Source organism: Sorex araneus, chromosome 2 (genome assembly GCF_027595985.1).
Source record: "Sorex araneus isolate mSorAra2 chromosome 2, mSorAra2.pri, whole genome shotgun sequence".
Lineage (NCBI taxonomy): Eukaryota > Metazoa > Chordata > Mammalia > Eulipotyphla > Soricidae > Sorex > Sorex araneus.
The window spans coordinates 17,685,024-17,705,437 of NC_073303.1; the positions used below are offsets into that span (position 1 = coordinate 17,685,024).

Genomic DNA, 20,414 nt, shown 5'->3' on the forward strand with positions numbered 1-20,414 from the left:
GGAATAGGGGTATGGGGAGGGCAAGAGTCATGCCCTGGGTTCCACTTAGGTGACTCTTCACCCAGACCCCCATTCAGCATAGAGGGGTACCGAGTCACAGAGTGTTGTCTAATCTATCATCAAATGTGATCCGTCACCTTGTACAGCAGTGAGGATGTTATTATTTTAATTTCTTCTTTTATCCCCCTTTTTTCAGCAAGGAAAAGAGGTTGCAAGTAGTGTGACTTGGAGGAGGTCACACAATGCCAAGTGAGAATGTCGGAACTCCTCCTTTCCGGGAGTTAGGACGTTTTCCGAGGATCCCAGGCAGAAGCTGTCAGAAGGTCCGTGACATCTTTTTTTTTTCTCCCTTGATAGGTTTGGTGTGAGATTCAGGCACCATCTCCCAGCCAGGGAGCATCCCTGGTCCTGAAGAAAGGCTCCACACACACACACACACACACCGTCGGCGCTGGGGAATGCGGCCAACTGGGCCCAGCATCGTGGTTTCTGGTGCTGCTGCTGCAAAGCAGCATTTGCTTGCATGTTTTCAGAATAGAAGAGGCAAGTTCCTTGAGTCCCTGAGGTTGCCAGGCTATACTCTCCCAGGGGGATGTTTTTCCCAGGGTGCTGTTCTCCAGAGTGATTGGCATGTTACCACACAAACCATTTCATCAGGTAAGAAAATTATCTCCTTGCCACTGCTTGGCAAGCAGAAAGAACGGGGTTAATAAATAGTGCCAGCTACCTAAGCCGTGGATAAACCAGGGCTTCATACAAGAAACCAATTCTTATCTGAGAAACCGAAGTTCCTTTACATGCTAACTTCAGTAGTAAAATCCCTTTTTGTTTTTCTTTTATGAGGCCCTCTGGTGCTCAGGGCTTACTTCTGGCTATGCATTCAGGGACCATTCCTGGTAGTTCTCATTGGACCATATGGGGTGGTCAAATTTGGGTCGGCCACATGAAAGGCAAGCACCCACCCTACCCATTGTACTATCTCACTAGCCCTGTCAATTTCCATTAATAGGGGCTGGAAGGATAGTATGATGAGTAGGGCATTTGCCTGGCATGTAGCTGATGCAGGTTCAATCCTATGTGGTCCTCAGAATACCACCACGAGTTATTTCTGAGTACAGAGCCAGGAGTAAGCCCTGAGCATCACTGGGTACGTCCCCACTCCCAAACAGAACAACAACAAAACCTGATAAATCCCTTTGGTAGTGTTTCTTTGGTGATTCTCTATGAACTTACCAACTCTGAGAGGTTCCTCGGGGAAGCTGTATAGGGTACACATCCATCCCTGAACCCCATCACAAGACACATTCATCTCTATGCAACACAGTTGGGTTTTTAAGAGAAGCCAAGTTTCCTTTCTTACCCGCGTTCCGTGGGCAGGGCGAAGGGCTGGCTATCTCTGCAGGAGACATCCCCATGCCAGGCCTCCTTGCAACAGGAGCAGAATTTCAGGTGGCACAAAGGGCATTCTACCAGCACCGGCTGCCCGGGGTCACTTGGGGCAACAGGGCATACAGTCTGACAGTCTGCCACGGGGCACCAGGTTCGGCAAGGGTCCAGATGAACTTCTAAAGCATGGACAAAGAAAAGAACAGAGCTGATGTGTACCCATCATTCACATGCGAGGCTTTCCCTCCCTTCATTCATTCTCTTCTCTAAGAAGTAAACAAATGTCTTGGAGCCAATGTCTGCCTCTGCCCTAGGATTTCTACCAACTTCTCCCAGTCTGGTAGGGAATCAGAAGGGAACCATCCCTCTTGGGATCTGAGAATCCATGAATCACACGCTGATCACTTTTTCTTTAATTAAATCACCGTGAGATCCAGTCACAAAGCTTTCGTGTTTGAGTTTCAGTCATACAACGATCGAACACTCATCCCTCCACCAGTGCACATTTTCCACCACCAATGTCCCCAGTATCCCTTTCCCCCACTCCTCCCCAGCCCTCCCCCTACCTCGATGGCAGACAATTCTACCCATATTCTCTCTCTACTTTGGGACATTATGTTTTGCAATATATAAAGTCATGAAATTTACTTATAAGTGGATGGACATGGAGAGTATCATGCCTAGTGAAATGAGTCAGAAGGAGAGAGACAGACATAGAATGAGTGCACTCATTTCTGGAATATAAAATAACGCTGATCACTTTTATGGGAGGTTTGTTCCAGCGAGCGGAAGAGTGCTTTTGACTGATTCTCATAGTGCATCTAAACAGACAAGGTCTCTCCGCTCTGTCACATTTCTCAAAGTAGGTGCCAGTGGTTTGGGTCCTCATTGTCCATGTGTTCTTCCCAATGAAAAGGTGCAACCATTTGGGGATATTTCTCAGCATTCAAAACAGGCAAACAGGGGCTTGAGCGATAGCACAGCAGGTAGGGCATTTGTCTTGCACGCGGCCGACCCGGGTTTGAATCCCAGCATCCCATGTGGTCCCCTGAGCACTGCCAGGAGTAATTCCTGAGTGTAGAACCAGGAGTAACCCCTGTGCATTGCTGGGTGTGACCCAAAAAGAAAAAAAAAAACAGGCAAAGATCTGGAGTAGCTGTTACCACTATTTGGGTGAATATGATATGTAAAATGTAACATAAAAAACTTATCAATGCAAAAAATTCCACAAAATATTTCATCCTTCTAAATACTAAGGAAGAAGCAATATGGGTTTTCTGTTTAAAGGAACTTAAAGAACAAAGAAGAATCAAATAGTTTGGAACCCAACAGGTTTAACCAGCAAGTCAGATTAGTTGTAAATTTGAATATCCAGTTGCCCTACCAATACATTAGGTTATGAGAATATAAAAAAGATCCCTGTTGTAAAATCAAAGACAGAAACTTTCACAGATCATAAAATGATCACTAATCAGATCACATAAAGAATATCCACATTAGAGAAAGGACCAGCATGACAATACTTGGAAATGATCATTTTGGACAGAAACTGAGTGTTGAAAGTAGGTGAAGGGATATACTGATAACTATTCAGTATCTGTATTCAGTATCTGCCATAGCAGCAGGCAGGGGAGAGGAGGGCGGGAGGGAAACCCGGACCCTTGGTGGTGGGAAATGAACACTGGTGAAAGGACAGGTGTTGGAACATTCTATGACTGAAACCCTATCACAAACAACTTTGTAAATGTGTATACCACGAGGATTCAATTAAAAAAATTTAAAAAAGAACATCCATGTGTCACTAAAGAAAGAAGATGGCGTTTGGGGTCACTGTCACTGTCACCCATTTGCTTGAGCGGATACCAGTAACATCTCTATTGTGAGGCTCCATCTCCATTGTGATACTTGTTGTTACTGGTTTTGGCATATTGAATACGCCACGGGTAGCTTGCCAGGCTCTGCTGTGCAGGCGAGATACTCTCAGTATCTTGCTGGGCTCTCCAAGAGGGGCGTAGGAATGGAACCTGGGTCGGCCGAGTGCAAGGCAAACACCCTATCCTCTGTGCTATTGCTCCAGCCCGGTGTTTGGGGTATATCCTATAAATTGTTTACAAATTTAGTTTGTTTTCCATTTTCTATTCAGCAACAGGCCCCATTTACTTGTTCTATACCCAAATCCTTAAGATAACAGATTATGTGAAAAAAATTATAACACTTGAGGGATAGAGTAGTTCTTTGTCTCTGAACTATTTTGTAAAGTTTGAAGTGATGATGTTTTAGTTTAAAATTTCCTAAGGCTTGTGATTCTTGGAAATTTCCCTAAAGGAGGCAAATAAGCCAAAGGGTGGTGCAAAAGGGAAATGAAGGTATTAAGTATAAATTTAATTTTAAAATTAATTTTACAAAGTCAATATCAGGGGAAATATCTGAAATGTTCCAGTAAACACGGTTGCCATGAATGTCTCACCTGTAAAATTCAGAAACTCAATCTATGCTTCTTGCAAATTTGCATTTTATAAATGGCACCCTTACACATGCAATCTTATCTAATCTAATAATCTGGGAAGATGGGGGCAGAGACGGATGGATGCGACATAATCAGGAAGGGAAAAGGATGTTCAAAGATCCCCAAAACCTTTGCAACAGGCTTGTTAGAAACCCAAAGAGAGGAGCTGGAGCAATAGTACAGCATTTAGGGAATTTGTCTTGCATGCGACCGATTGGAGTTCAATTCCCAGCATCCCATATGGTCCCATGAGCACCATCAGGAGTAATTCCTGAGTGCAAAGCTAGGTAACCCCTGTGCATCACCAGGTGTGACCCAAAAAACACTATAGCACTGTAGCACTGTCATCCCGTTGTTCATCGATTTGCTCGAGCGGGCATCAGTAACGTCTCCATTGTGAGACTTGTTGTTACTGTTTTTGGCATATCAAATACGCCACGGGGAGCTTGCCAGGCTCTGCCATGTGGACGGGATACTCTCGGTAGCTTGTTGGGCTCTCCGAGAGGGACAGAAATTGAACCCAGGTCAGCCATGTGCGAGGCAAATGCCCTACCCACTGTGCTATTGCTCTAGTCCACTGAGTATCATTACATTAACAAAAGAGAATAGTGTTTCTTAAAAACTAACACTGAAATTTCAAATTGAAGCAGCATGAAAGTACTACCATGCCAACACACTTTCTAATACAGTACATTTTATATTCTGTGGCACCAAAACAGCAAAAAAAAAAAAAGAAAGAAAGAAAGAAGGAAGGAAGGAAGGAAGGAAGGAAGGAAGAAAGAAAGAAAGAAAGAAAGAAAGAAAGAAAGAAAGAAAGAAAGAAAGAAAGAAAGAAAGAAAGAAAGAAAGAGAGAAAGAAAGAAAGTCAAAGAGAGTCACATGTGTAGATTTCTGAGGCCTGAACCATTTTCTCTCCTCCTGCCATTTAGATCTTCCTTCAACCTTTCAAAACTGCATAACAAAGAGTAACAGCCAAGAAGCCAAAGCTAGTATGTAATTCAGACTTTGGTGTTCCCGTGTCAAATGTCTACTTAATTCCATTGTAAGTCATGGCCTTTGAAAAGTTTGATGGTCAAGAAGGAAGGGAGAGTTCTGCCTACATTTTCTTCTGTGTACCTTATAGATTCATGTCTGATACTGGTTCCATAAGGTACATAGAAGAAAATGTAGGCAGAACTCTCCCTTCCTTCTTTGACCGTCAAACTTTTCAAAGGCCATGACTTAGAACGGAGGTGGAGAATGTGCACTGGTGGAGGGATGGATGTTTGATCATTGTGAGACTGTAACCCAAACATGAAAGCTTGTAACTATCTCATGGTGATTCAATAAAATTATTATTATTATTATTATTAATTAATAAAACAAAAAAAGAGAGAAGGAAGGGAAAGAAGGCCCTCTGGCCGGCAGAGAGACAGCCAACACCACATTGATCCTGCCCAATCTTTCCCCAGTGGACTGGTCCAGGCGGGGAACTCTGGGGCCTTTCTCCAACTCTCTTTCTGCCTAAAGGCACAGCAGCCCGCAGGCCCAACACAGAAAGGGCCCAACTCCGTAACTGAGCCTGTGAAGCCACCAGGCCACCAAAGGAAGGGCTTCTCTGGGAAACAATAGCCCTGACTCGGTTTCTGCACACGCCCAAGTGACGCTAGGAGAAGACTGGGGCCAGAGCAACAATCTTAGCGATCTGAAGGAAAGCTGAGTCAGAAAGTTGGCCTCAATCAACCAAATCTTGTTACCCCGCTCGACCGTGGAGCTGCTGGGGGTGTGGGCCAGGCCCTGCTGCTTAAGCTGCTTTACACCAGGACTTGAAATTTAAACTTTAAACTTTTGACTTTAAACTTTTCACCAGTGTTCGTTTCCCACCACCAAGGGTCCGGGCTTCCCTCCCTCCCGCCCTCCTCTCCCCTGCCTACTGCTATGGCAGATACTGAATACAGATACTGAAAGGTTATCAGTATATCCCTTCACCTACTTTCAACACTCAGTTTCTGTCCAAAATGATCATTTCCAAGTATTGTCATGCTGGTCCCTTCTCTAACATGGATATTGTTTATGCGATCTGATTAGTGATCATTTTATGATCTGTGAAAGTTTCTGTCTTTGATTTTACAGCATGGGTCTTTTTTATATCGTCATAACCTAATGTATTGGTAGGGCAACTTTAAATCAGGTTCCTTGCAGCAGAAAACACCTTCACTGAAGAAACTCCAGTAACTGTGAGCAAGCAGCCGCTTCAAACTACATCTCCTAAGGGAGAGAGACTTCATAAAGGATTTAATCCTCTTTATAATCACGTCTGGGTGACCTAAACATATCTTCCAAGCCACTGATTTTAGCAGTCTATCTGTGAGTTCAGAAATAAAATATACACCACAGGCATTATCCTATAGAAAACAATACATCAGATTATAGGGCTCCTGTGTAGATGAATAGACAAATTGTCGTATCTTTTGACTGACCACTATGTAGCTTTTAAAAGGGATGGGGCTGGAGCGATAGTACAGCAGGTAGGTTGTTCACCTTGCATACGGCTGACCCGGGTTTGATTCTCAGAATTCCATATGGTCCCCCCCAAGCACTGCCAGGAGTAATTCCTGAGTGCATTGCCAGGTGTGACCCCAAAAGCAAAAAATAAAAATTAAAAATAAAAATAAAAAGGAGGGAGGTGGGGCCAGGGAGATACTATAGTGGGTAGGGTATTGGCCTTGCACATGGTCACCCGAGGTTTGCTCCCTGACACCCCCACCTGTTTCCCTGAGCCCTGACAGGAGTGATCCCTGTGCAGAGAGCCAGGAGAAAGCCCTGAAGAGCACAGGTGTGACCCAAATACCAAATAAATAATAAAAATTTAAAAAGTAAGATAGGGGGTGGAGAGATAGTACAGGGGTTAAGGCACTTGCCTTGCATGCAGCCAATCCCAGGTCAATCCCTGGCACCATATGTAACCCCCTGAGCACTGCCAGGAGTGAACCCTGAACACGGTGTCAGGAGTAAAACCCTGAACATTTCTGGGTGTGGCACCAAAACCAGAAAAATGAAAAAATAAGAGTCTGGAGAGATAGTACAGGGGTTAAGGCACTTGCCTGGAATGCAGCCAACCCTAGTTTGGTCCTCCCCTCGCTCATGGTCCCCAAGCACCACAAGGGGTCACTTCTGATGAGCACAGCGTCTGAAATAATCCCTGAGCACTGCAGGATGTGAGCCGCAGCCTCACACAAAAGGAAGAGAAACCATTGTGACCCTATGGAAAGTGCTTTAGGATATATTGCTAAGTCGAAACTAACAGAGGGAAGAAGAATATAGATAGGCTTTGTTTTTACATTTTTTTTATAATTAAAAGAAAACACTTTTTTGTTTTGTTTTGGACTATAGCCAGCTGTGCTCAGGGCTTACTGTGGCTCTGCAGTGAAGGATCACTCCTGGCAGGGCTCACGGGACCATATGGGATCCCGGGATCAAATCCAGGTTGTCCACATGCAAGACAAGAAATATTGCTCTGACCCCACGCATCATATTTTTCAAAAAAACAGTGTCCACATAGAAATATGCCTTAGCATTTCCATCTAAGAAGCATGACAACAATGGGCCTTCCTTGGGGGGAGAAGCGATGACTGACTAATTGCTAAATCTGAATTATGAATAAAGGAGAGCTCAGTGGGAGCTGCAGAGCGATTTGCAGGGCTGAGCTCTGACCCAGAACCGCCCGCACAAAGCCAAGTGCGCTTCCCGCTCTGACACCCCTGTGGTGGGCGTCCCAACCCCCACGGACAGTGCGACGGAGCCATGTGTGAGTACAACCACCAGGGGAGCAGCCTTGGTCATCGAGACAAAAGCAAAGGGAAGAGAAGGGGGGCATCCACTTACTGCTGAGCGAATAAGCAAGACAGACGCGCATGCGACTTACACAATGTTGAGAAGCTCGCTTCCAAAGTGACTTTCCATTTGGCACCGGAACCACCAACTAGCCCAACTATTCCGCCACAAAGCTGTCCCTGGAAAACCATTTTTTCTTTCTTTCTTTCTTTCTTTCTTCCTTCCTTTCTTTCTTTCTTTCTTTCTTTCTTTCTTTCTTTCTTTCTTTCTTTCTTTCTTTCTTTCTTTCTTTCTTTCTTTCTTCCTTTCCTTCCTTCTCTCTTTCTCTCCCTCTTTCTCTCTTTCTTTCTCTCTTTCTTTCTCTTTCTCTCTTTCTTCCTTTCTTCCTTCAGACTCAAATTTTATCTTCTCTCTATAAAATTCTCATTTGGTGCCCCACTCTTTTCTGCCTTTAGACCACAGGCAAGGGCTATTTCTATTTGTCTGTTCTTCCTGGCATGGGGGCTCCTCCCAAGCATTGCTCGGGGAGGGGGAGACCCGAGGCCACTCCTGGATGTTCTAGGCCAACTGGTTCATGGATGCCCCAAGGATGTGCCAGATATCAAGTGCTTGGCAGTGCTGGGGAGCTCCGGGCCATAGCTAGAGATACTCTGGGCCACCAGGACCAAAGCTGCCAGTGTCTGGGGGGCCTTCAGAGATGCACCCTGAGATGATCAAGCAACCATGTGGTGCCAGGGATCAAACAGGGGTCAGCAGCATGCAAGGCATAACCTTCGTCCCTCTGCTGTCTGAATTCTTTCAGGTGCAAGATGGACAGGACAACCCTATTTGCCATGCATGAGGCTCTGCCCTTCTCTGTTTTCTTCCCCAAACTGTCCCATCTCCTTTATCAAATGCTGCTTTTTTCACATCCTCTATGGTGGCATCTGGAACTTAGTCCTGTGTTTCTCCCCTAATTTACTCACTAGAGAACTTATGCTGTGCATGTTTGAGTCTCTCCTCTGACCTCCTGAGGTGCTAAGGCTGAAGGAGGTATACCCCATTCTGCAGTTACCTGCATTTCCTCTTGGGGTACATATTTTCTCTCCTGCACATAATGGAAGTTTCCTCTCTCTTTCTCTCCTCTGGTATTTTTTTTTTACTTTTTTTTTAGTTGAATCACCATGAAATACAGTACAAAGTTTTCATGTTTGAGTTTCAATCCTACAATGATCAAACACCCATCCCTCCACCAGTGCACATTCTCCACCAGCAATTTCCCCAATATCCCCCCTTCCCTACCCTCCCCCTGTCTTCATGGCAAACAATTTCCCCCATTCTCTCTACTTTTGGGTATTATGGTTTGCAATAGAGATACTGAGAGGTTATCACATCTGGTCCTTTATCTTTCAGCACTCATGTCCCATCCCGAACGATTCCTCCAACCATCATTGTCTTAGTGATCCCTTCCCTAGTATTTCTTAAATAAAACTATTTCACTCTGCTCCAAAAGGCTAATGATAAGGCAACTGGCTACTATTTATCATTCATTCAATAAATTCGTGCTTTTGGGTAATCACAAGAGACCCTGGGCTTATGAAGATGAAAAGCAGGCTTGGCTCTCAGAAATCTCCTTGTAGAAAAGGGAAAGATAAGCAAAATAAACATAATGTAAAAACAAGACAAAAACCCACACGAGCAAGGCTGGAGAGATATCTCAGAGTTGGGGGGGCACACACCTGGCAGGCACAGGGAACCAAGCTTTATCCCCCACATTTCATGCAACCCATCCAGTGTAGCCATCAAGGACACCAACACTGGTGGAGCCAAGCAGCACTGCAGGGCCCTGCTGAAGTATCCAACTGTCCAACCAGGTTGGCTGAACACTGCCAGGAATAGGAACAACTGAGATAAAAACTCAAAGTTGAGCCAGAAAGATAGTCCAGAGGTTAAGGTAGATGCCTGGCAGGCTGCCAACCCAGGTACAATCCCTGGTACCACACGTGAGCACTGCTAGTATTAATCCCACCACACAGAACTGGGAGTATCCCCCAAGCCAAAAAGAAAGAAAAGCAAAAAAATTACTGCACCATGCCTGGATGTAGCCCGGTGGTGGAGTATGCTTTCCATGCATACTCATGTGGGTAGAGATAGTGGTAACAGGGGAAGGGGTGAGGAATTCTGAATATTCAGAAAGTTTTTAAAATGCCAATAATGTTATGAAACATAAAGCTTTTGTGCCTTTGCCCCTCCCAAGTAGCCACTCTCAAGTTGCCCCCTTTGAATCATGTCTCAAATCAGGAAGAAAAACCCGTCCCTCCCAACCCTAACGCAAAGCTGTTAACACATACGGACATGAAACTGAAAGAGATTACACGAGAAAGAACCAAAAAAGCCCACACAGTGACTTCCAAACACCCCCTGGGACAGTGATGGTGTGGAAGGTGTCGAAGGGAGAGAGCAGCGTCCTTGCAGACGTGAGGTTAAAGTTCATCCCGAAATGACACCAAAGAGGATGACAGGCAGCTCTGTCAACCAATGCGGCCTCGATTTTAAAAGGGGGAGGGGACAGGAGCAAGAGCACTGCAGGCACATCCCAAATCGGGCTCCTAGGAGCTCTCTGGAATGCAGTTCATCTCCGCCACGCCATTGGTTGCTTGACATCAGCCTATCACAAAAGGACTTAGACTGCCAAACAAGGCAACCACTACACAACCGAGCCTGCCCGCCCATCCCCAAGTGTATTTGCCAACACGTTTTTGAACTCGGGCCACTCAGGGAACGAACACCTCGCCAGCCAAAACAGACAGCTGGCACCGACGGGAGAAGAGCAAGGCTTGCACAGCGTGGAAAGAAGCAACCGTGGAACTTGTTGGCCGACCCTTTCCACAGACCGAACACCTCGTGTACAGGCTGGGAGTCGCACCCGAAGGTGGCCCTCCCATCTGGGGTCCGTCTGCAGTTTCCGTTCACGCATCGCTTCTGTCCAGGAATCCTGGACTCCAGCGAGAGCTCCGGGAGAGCGTGCTCTCGCCTCTCCCCTTAGACCCACACGAGGAAACCACCTGCCCACCCCGCCGCCAAGCCTCACTCAAAACTCAGTCAGCTGAGATCACTCTGGACATTCCTCTGTACCTGGGCAGATCAGAGATGCTCTCCTTCAAATACAAACGCTCCGGGGCTGGAGCAATAGCACAGCAGGTAGGGCGTTTGCCTTGCACTAGGCCAACCCGGGTTCAATTCCCAGCATCCCATATGGTCCCCTGAGCACCGCCAGGAGCCATTCCTGAGTGCAGAGTCAGGAGTAACCCCTGTGCATTGCTGGATGTGACCCCCACACAAAAAATACAAAGGTCCAAGAGAAAACAAGAGGTTAAGTATCTACTAATTGCTTGACGAGTTGGGGGGGAGGGGAGAGAAGGCTCTCAAGCAGTGCTCCAGAGAAGGGAGGGAGGAGGTGTTCAACAGCAATTCCCAGGCAAGCAGATTGGCAGTTCCATGCAAAGGTTCCGGAAGTTCTGCTGCTCAGGCCTGCCAGGGCTCATCTGAGCCTCCAGGAATCAAAAACAGATCAAATGCATTCTTAATCATGTGCCCTAGCCACTGTACGACTTCCGGCACCCAAGGTATCTAGTCACTGGAACCAATTATTTCTCTCCAACAGAGCTTGCGGCCCCCGCCCTTCCTCCTACCCTTTTAAAATAACTTAAGTAAAAAAAGAAATCACTGTTAGTTAGAATTTGTCTTGACTGCAGTCCAGAGAGTCAATACAGGAGATTTCCGCGAGAGCAATATATTCTCCTTTGTTTATGTACTGTTTGCCTTGGGCGCAGATGTTTTGCACACAGTAGCTGAGCGTGCCTTTACTAACTCAGAAAGCTACATCCGCGTCACTGCAGTGCCTGACAGTTTGCAATAGCCCAGATCTGGAAACAACCCAAGTGTCCAGTGACACTCGAATGGATAAAGGAGCTGTGGTAAATGAACACAGTGCAACAGTACCTGGATATTAAGAAAGTGAATAAATAAAGGGAGAAATCTTGCTTTTGCTGCAGCATGCACGGGCAGAAGTGTGAATTCAATCAGGAAGAGAAAGACATAAATGCCAGATGATCTCACTCATAGGTGGTTATAAAGAAATAGAGCAAGGGAGGAGACGATGCCTAATCATAAAAACCCCTTAGATTCTGACTCAGAACTAAGACGGGGGCTGCAGGGTGCTGAAAGGTCCAGTGGACTATGAAATTGAAGCTTTCTTGGTTGGGGTGGGGTTGTCACACTGTACCCCTAAAACATATAAACACGCCCCTGAAACATATAAATCAACATGACCTTAACTGAAAAGAAAGAAAATTGAAGGGGAGAAGGGCATTTAAAATACTGCTCTGAAATTGCTCCATTGTCTTCTTGATAAATCATGCAAAGCAGAGAAAAATCACTCTCCTGAGGGGAAGAGACTAAGCCAGACAGATTTCTAAATCTCCTCCCAGCATTATAGTTCTGGTTAAAATAGGGGACGGAGTAAGCGAAGAAAGAGAGTATGGAGGAAGCTTTACAGGAATACTGACTCCATTTCTCTCTCTCTCTCCTCTCATTTTGGGTCATTCCCAGAAGTGCTCCAGGGACGTCAAAGCTTTCTTGGTTGGGGTGGGGTTACAATGCCGAGAAGCAACCTCAGGGCTCCTACAGGTGAAGTACGTGCTTAGTCCTTTGAGCAATCTTCCTAGCTTCTGACTCAGTTTCTCCTATGGAGACAAAGACAAGCTTATAGAGATTATCTGTACCAGAACAGTAGACACACTAGCCTTCTTACAGAAAGCCATGAAAAGGTATTTCTGAATGAGAACAGGGATGTTGGTCCCACTGGTGTTGAAAGACAAAGAATCCCCAATATCCTTGTTTTTCTTTTCCTCTCCCCTCCCCCTCCCCCAGAGAGCAGGAAATGTTCCTTTTTCATTCCTCTTTTGACCACAACTACCTCACTGTTCCGATGATTTTTAGGAGCAAACTGATGAATACTTCCAGTTCACAGTTTCAGCATTCGGGTTCTGAATAAGCCAAGGTAGCTGCTAATTTAATATAAATGATGTTTTCTTTCAAGGCTAAAAATAGTCTCACCTCTTAAGGCAAACACACATCAGCTGACTTTAGACTTAGCGACGAATAAATGAGCCAGGCTTTAGAGTTTATAGTGTTGTACTTCAGCTTGGTAACATTCACAGCATAAGAAGAACCCCTCTGTTCCCCTACATCAGTCATTGACATGTTAGTATAAATAAGAGGCTGAGTGGCTTCTACACAAGCAGTGTCATGAGTGTGCTGAGGGGTGGGGGGGAGTGGCGGGCATGCTACAGGGTCGCTCTCCTGGTGGTAGCTCAGCTCAGCCCACTTCTCCACAGAGCAGCAAGAGTGCTTTCTTACAGTTCCTGGATTTCTCACATCCCTCGATCAAGGAATAAACTCCAAGCGGCCAAAAACTCTTCTTCCATCCCGTCCTTCCTTACACATCAGTCTCCCTCCTGGGCAGCCCAACTCTGAGGAGGGTCTGACCACCTGTCCCAGCTCCTTTGTTCTTCCGTCATCTTTATTTTTGATTCATGACAAAAAAAAAAAAAACTCCTCAGCTAAAATGTAGCCTTTCCGCTCTTTCAACTGTCAGTACAGTCACTCAATATGACTTGCTAGAAATGAACCTGTTCACATTGGTGAGAGCAAGGCGACACGAAACAAACATTTACTATTCGGAAGGTTACGCATAAGCTGTAATGTGTTCTTCAGTCACATCTACCCCGATTGGTTAGAACCAAGGAGATGCACAGGCATGGACACATGATCTGGAAATATTTCCAACTCTGATCCCAATAATGAACGGAAAGAGATCTATAAATTTGCTATATGCCTGTGAAGGGGGCAGGTTGGGGTATGACAGGGACCTGAGGACACTGGTGGGGGGACTGGTGTTGCCACATTGTATGCCTAAAACAATTCTATTATGAACAGGTCTCTTAATAAATACAAATTTTAAAAAATTAAAAACAATTTTAAAAAAGGAAAAATTGTCATTTAAAAATAATACAATTTTTTGGTGTAAACTCATTGAAAATGTCTTAAGTAACAAAGATAAATGAGACCAGAACAAGATTTTGAAGGAAGATGTTATTCAAAATGTGAGACTCCATAAAGAGTTTTTTAAGATGACATGAATATTTTATGATGCCTTTAATTCAACTATTACCTAATCATACTGAAGTTAGTACTTATCTCCAGCCTTAAAAAGTAAGGCTTTATCTTCCATCTTCCATCCATAGTCTTGTAATGAATACACCTTCAATTTATCTATAAATTTAGAAATGTATTCTAATGAGTTTACTTGATATTCCCAAATTACATCCTAAACTTTTTATACCTTTTTCTCATTTGAAAAATGTTCTGTACCTTTATGGAATCATAATGTGAATGTATATGTATATATTACTGTACATAAAGGATATTAATGCTGAGTTAGCACTGACACTCATAGGCATAGGAGTATATAAATGAAATAATGCTAGATAGCCATGAAGCTTCTATTTGTCAAGTAGAAATATAAACTTTTCTTTAAGCAAAGAATCATAAACTTTTCTTCAAGGAAAGAGATTCACAGGTGCAATAAGGCAATCCAACTGTATACAGAGTCAAGTGGGCTGAGGGTCGCACCACAATATGTAATTTTAAAATAATTTTTAACAATCAAGAATTCTATGGTGTATGGTATAGTTAATGTGGTATATGGTATTTGGTATATTAACTATCTGGTATAGTTAATATGGTATAATATGGTATAGCATGAAGGAACCGACAGAGGAACCCAGGTGTGCAGGACCCAGGGCTGAGATCTCCAAGCCTGCTCAGATCAGGACTGGGCCTCCTCTACCCAGATCCCCTATTTTCCAGTAGTTAGGCAGCCACATCCACAAACTGCCCCTGGCAGCCGTGTAATCCCATCAACAGCCAAGATCAAGAGACTATAAAACAATGCTCCCAGACCTCTTATAGCTAGCTTGGTTCTCCCTCTCGGAGAACCCGGCAAGGTACCGAGAGCATCCTGCCTGCATGGCAGAGCCTGGCAAGCTCCCTGTGGCATATTCGATATGCCAAAAACAGTAACAATGATGGGTCTTGTTCCCCTGACCCTGAAAGAGCCTCCAGTGCAGCACCATTGGGAAGGACGAGTAAAGAGAGGCTGTTAAAAATCTCAGGGCGGAATGGACGAAAAGAGACATTACTGTCCCCCACTTGAGTAAATTGATGATCAAAGGATGATAGTGATACAGTATACAGTGATGGTATAGTTAATAATGGAGGAAAAGAATTTTTTTAAACACTCATCATGAATTTAGTTGTACTTGGAGGAAATATCATAATGTAGAAAAGCAAAATGCAATCCACAGTTTCAAGATTGTGCAATCACAGTTTCAAGATCGTGTTATCTTCCCCCTCTCAAATTTCTATTCCAAAGTTGGAAGACAGTGAATGAATGCCTAGTCAACGAGTTTCTTCTGCCTGAGCAGTAAAGAAAGTTTCCCTGTAGCTGTGAGGGACAGAAAAGTTCAGAAATGTAGAGAGAGAGAAAACAAAAAGGGGCCTGTGTAAATCAGCCCCAACTGATAGCCCCCCAAAATAGTTTGCTATTATTCAATGTGCTGACAGTCATGATATAAGCCATAGTAGAAGTGAGTCCTGTGACATGTTTATGTAAGAGATAAACAACTTCACAGAGTGGAACTAACACTTACTCGGGATCATTGTACTGATCACTGAAGGGAAGTTTAGGGTTCTGCTGGGGGCCAGGAATGTGACTCAGTGGTATGACACTTGCCTTGCATGTGTGAGACTCTTGATTTGATTCCCAGCATCACCAAAAATAAAAAGAAATGACTATTTTTCATGCAAATAATACAAGGCAGAAAATGCTATTTAAAACTATTTTTGATGTTTCTGTTCTGACCATATGCGTTAAGCAGAAACGTTCTAAGAAATGAAAGCTGCTCTGAAATATAAAGTTCATGCCTTATCCCACTGATTTTGTTTTATTTTATTCATATTTTATTTTTGGTTTATGAGCCACAATTAGCGATGCTCAGGGGTTACTTCTGGCTCTGCACTCAGGAATTACTCCTGATGGTGCTCAGGGGACCTTTTCGGATGCCACGTATCAAACCCTGCTTGGCTGCTTGTAAGGCAAACACCCAAGCTGCTATATTATCACTCTAGCCATGATTTTGCTTTTTAAACACTGAAGGCAAGACCTTCCTTGCTTTAAGTGCCTGCAGCTACCTTCATTCGATGCACACCATTGATTTTCATTCCCTTGTAGAATCTCACCACTAACAGCAATGTTTTCTCAGCCACCCTGAGGCAGTGCCAAAAAAGACATTGGAGGAATTCTTGTCACTGTGGGAAATAGCAAGTACCCAAGCTAATTTAATTATCAGCTGATAAACTGTTTTCATTTTTATGACCCACTGCATTTTTTAATTATGCCAAAGTTAATTTGCTTTCCAGTATCTTGGAGAACAAAGGTCTTCTGCAGATAGTTAAAATGCAATTACAGTAAGCCGATCAGAATTAACATCTGCCACCATAAATATACCCAAACAAAGGTGGTCATCAGCGGAAAGGCTGCTCTCAAGATAGTTGAGGAGAACCACAGACTTTCAAACCTAGAAATAGCTTTTGAAGTTATCAGGTCAAACACAAAAGTTAGGTATTTGCATAACTCACAGTTAATGAGCCTATGATGGGATCAGGCTTTTTAACCCTGAGGATGCCAGTCTCTATGCAAAAACATCCTCATGCTATTAAATAGATTTTGATCTTCACTATCACCATGGAACCTTTTCTTTATAAAGCAGCAACCTCTGAAGACTCAGCCAAGTCTTGATCTCCTTGGAGGTGCTCAAGGAGAGAAAGTGAATTCGTGACTAGAGTTTGTTACATTGCATAAAGGAAGCAAATATAATGCGAGGTGTAAGGCATTAGCACTGATTATTACGTTTTCCGATGACTCCTTAGAATTTAGGACAAAAAGGATGGAAACTTGCTGGAAAAGATCTGGATTAAGATGCAAAGAAAACAGAAGAGCTCTTATTAGACTATACAGCACTAAGATGTGGTCTGGATTTGCAAAGATGCTTTCTTAGTTTAGTTTGAAAAACTGGGGAAGGATCATATTGGTAATGTTGTGATGAATGATAATAACTAATAGCACAGGGTTATTAGGCATTATCATCTGTCGTCCCATTGTTCATTGATTTGCTCAAGCGGGCACCAGTAATGTCTCCATTGTGAGACTTGTTGTTACTGTTTCTGGCATATAAAATATGCCACAGGTAGCTTGCCAGGCTCTGCCGTGCGGGCGGGATACTCTTGGTAGCTTGCCGGGCTTTCTGAGAGGGACAGGGAAATTGAACCTGGGTCGGCTGCATGCAAGGCAAATGCCCTACCCGAGGTGCTTTCGTTCCAGTCCAATAATAATAATAATAACTAATAATAGCAATAATAATACACTGACCGGAGCTGTAGGCACAGAACGTTGTCTCATTTATTCTTTATAGCAGCTGAGAGTAATCATTCCATCCCTAGTCCCATTTTATAAAGATGACTGGTGTGTATTCTGGAGAGGTAAGGACTGTATCACTGTATATCACTGTATCACTGTCATCCCACTGTTCATCGATTGGCTTGAGTGGGCACCAGTAACGTCTCCATTCATCCCTGTCACATGCTAGTGCAGCAGGATGGCATATGGGGGGTTCAGGATCAGGGGAATGAGAACCGTCATTGTTACTGTTTTTGATATATTGAGTATGCCACAGGTAGCTTGCCAGGCTCTTAGGACTGTACCTCCCCTATCTAAAGAAACAAAATGAGTGAATAGGCAGTAACAAATGATGACAAACCCTTGGCCCTGGACTGCACAACTGAGATTATTACTCGGAGGGGAGCAGGGGAGAGGGGTTAGAAGTAACATAAGGACATTAGTCTTGGATATTTTGGTAGTGGGTCAGACTCAAAACTACTGCAGCAGCTAAAGCAACCTGCAATTACAATAAGACATGTTCTCTCTCTCTCTCTCTCTCTCTCTCTCTCTCTGTTTCTCTCTCTCTCTCTCTCTCTCACACACACACACACACACACCCCAAAGGTACTGCACCATCAAAACCATAAATATTAACATTATCACTAACATATTACCTTAACATTTTCTAAAAAAAAATAATAAAATGACTACCTCTCATTCGGGTTCCCTTTAAAAATCTCCTCAGCTGAAACATTTTCTTGCAGATCCCTTAGTCTTTCAGAGGAAAGCTATTTGAGAATAATACTGATCAAGAAAAAAAAATGATGGCAAAATACAGGAAGAATGACCTTGATAGAAAAGTGTTATCTTATAGCACAGAACAGCTTAGGAAGGAAAACTTAGCCCCATGTCCACCACACCAGAAAAACCGGATCCCAAAAGAACACACATACACACACACACACACACACACACAGATTCTAACCAGAGACACAGACACAGACACAGACACACACACACACACACACACACACACACACACATACACAGAGAACTTCTAACCAGAGACACAGACACAGACACACACACACACACACACACACATCACATCACTTCACATCACATCACATCACATGATGGCTTGTGATCAGAAACAATGACTGATGAGACATGGAAGGTATGACCAAACGTAACTGAACTGATATGAAGTATGACCCTGTCTGAAAAAGAAAAGATTCTGAGAAATCATTATTACAGAGGGAGCTCTGGTGAGAAAAATGCTTCCTGGACAGTTCCTGAATGCCAGTGTGTGTGTGTGTGTGTGTGTGTGTGTGCATTTCAGCAAGAACAGGCAAAGAATGACAGGAAACTCCACAGAGCCAGGTCCTGCATGCCTCACAATGAAAGGAGGCTTGGGGAAGAAACGCTGAAAAGGAAGCTGGGGAAGAAAGAAAGAAAGGTGGCCAGAGCTCAAAGAAGCATCTGAACTTAGCTCTGCGTGAAGAGATGCTTCATGCCCACTCGGTCCTTACTGAACACACACATGAGTGCGGCAGGATGGACCGATCCCAACGGAGCAACAAATTCCTATTTACCTTCATTTTTAATGTTGTTGCAAAGGTAAGAAAGAGGGGAGCTGCATACTGGGTCACGGGGCAAGGATCAATCAAGCCTTACAGCCTCGTGCATGCAAGGCAGGCTCCCTACCACTCGGCCCCCCGCCCTGGGCTCCTTCATTTTTCATCAAGGGCAAGATGGCATCATAATCATTTGTAAGAGGTTCTAACCACAGCACTAATATTTGGATAACCCAAATATCCAGGTCAGACACACAAAGCTACTGAGGCAGCTGAAGCAACCTGCAATTACAATAAGACATGTTATCTCACACACACACACACACACACACACACACACAACAAAGGTACTTATATACTAAAGGTAGAACATCTTACCCCAATTCACAAAATAGCTGTTTTTAAAAGATAGATTCTGAAAGAGAGAGAGAGAGAGAGAGAGAGAGAGAGAGAGAGAGAGAGAGAGAGAATGCAAAGGGAAAGCCACAGGCATTAGTAGCAAGGGGAGAGTCACAAATGATTGGAAGGTGGATTCACGGAATAACAAATCGATGTCTAATGGCCGCTCTCTGCTTTGTAAACAGTGAAGATTTGGGCCCATTCCTCTGAGAAGGATTTTTCCCTCCAAAGACTTAGATGAAAATAAAGACAGAGGAGCAAACTAATCATATCTATAATGTAAATCAGAGGACATATTAAAACACTGGATTTCAAACAAAAGCTAGAGAAAATAACTTGGTAGGCAATTGGGCAAAACCAGCCATTTTTATACCTAAGATAAAGGGTTGTCACTAATCTGAGTACATTTTATTCAAAGCAATAATAATCTGTATAATTCTATCTTGGCGCTGAATGAGCTCTATTTCCATATAATTCACATTATTAGGATTTATCACATCCCACATCCCCCTCTAAGCAATTCAATGTTTTAAACAATTCTATGCTGTTAAGTTTTGACTTTGAGGTGGCTATGTAATTTGTTATATAAAATATAATTGAAATATTTTTGTCAATTGTGGAGGTCATCCCCAGTGATGCTCAAGGGGTCAGTTCATGTTCTAATGTAAGGTCTCACATATGTATTTAACCCCCTACATCACATCTCTGGCCTAAAATCAAGATCTACAGATTAGGTAACAATGACACCAATCAAAGCCAGAGAGATAATACTGCAGGTAGGTACTTGCCTTGCATGCAGCCGACATGGCTCCAATTCCTGGTTCCCTCACCACTGCCAAGAGTGATTCCTGAGCACAAAGCCAGGAGTAAGCCCTGAGCATTGCTGGGTGTGCCCACATCCCAGGAAAAAAAAGGCCAAAAGATTCCAATCAAGTACATTCTATTGCACTGTATGAACTTAATTTTTTTATTCTTACTTCAAATGTTTATTTTCTAATAGTGATCTGTAAGACTGCCTTCAAATGATTGCAGACTGCCTTCAAAATTGCTTAAGATCAAAATGTCTTGCCCTTAGTTTTCATTTTTTTAAATAAAATGACAGAACTGAAATAAATGCTCACCAGAATTAATAAATTTCCAAGCTAAACAGACTTCCATGTATTAGCAAAAAAAAAAAATTCTGATTAAATTT

General features: G+C 43.6%; 1 protein-coding gene across 3 annotated transcripts in view; it reads right to left on the reverse strand.

The window, feature by feature from the left end:
• RNF144B (ring finger protein 144B) overlaps window positions 1–20,414 on the reverse strand; it is a 195,427-nt gene that overhangs the window by 7,664 nt on the left and 167,349 nt on the right. For all 3 annotated transcript variants that reach the window (XM_055126853.1, XM_055126852.1, XM_055126851.1), the window contains exon 5: window positions 1,361–1,565. In XM_055126853.1, coding sequence (XP_054982828.1) covers window positions 1,361–1,565 — 205 coding nt within the window. The remainder of the gene's footprint in view (window positions 1–1,360; window positions 1,566–20,414) is intronic.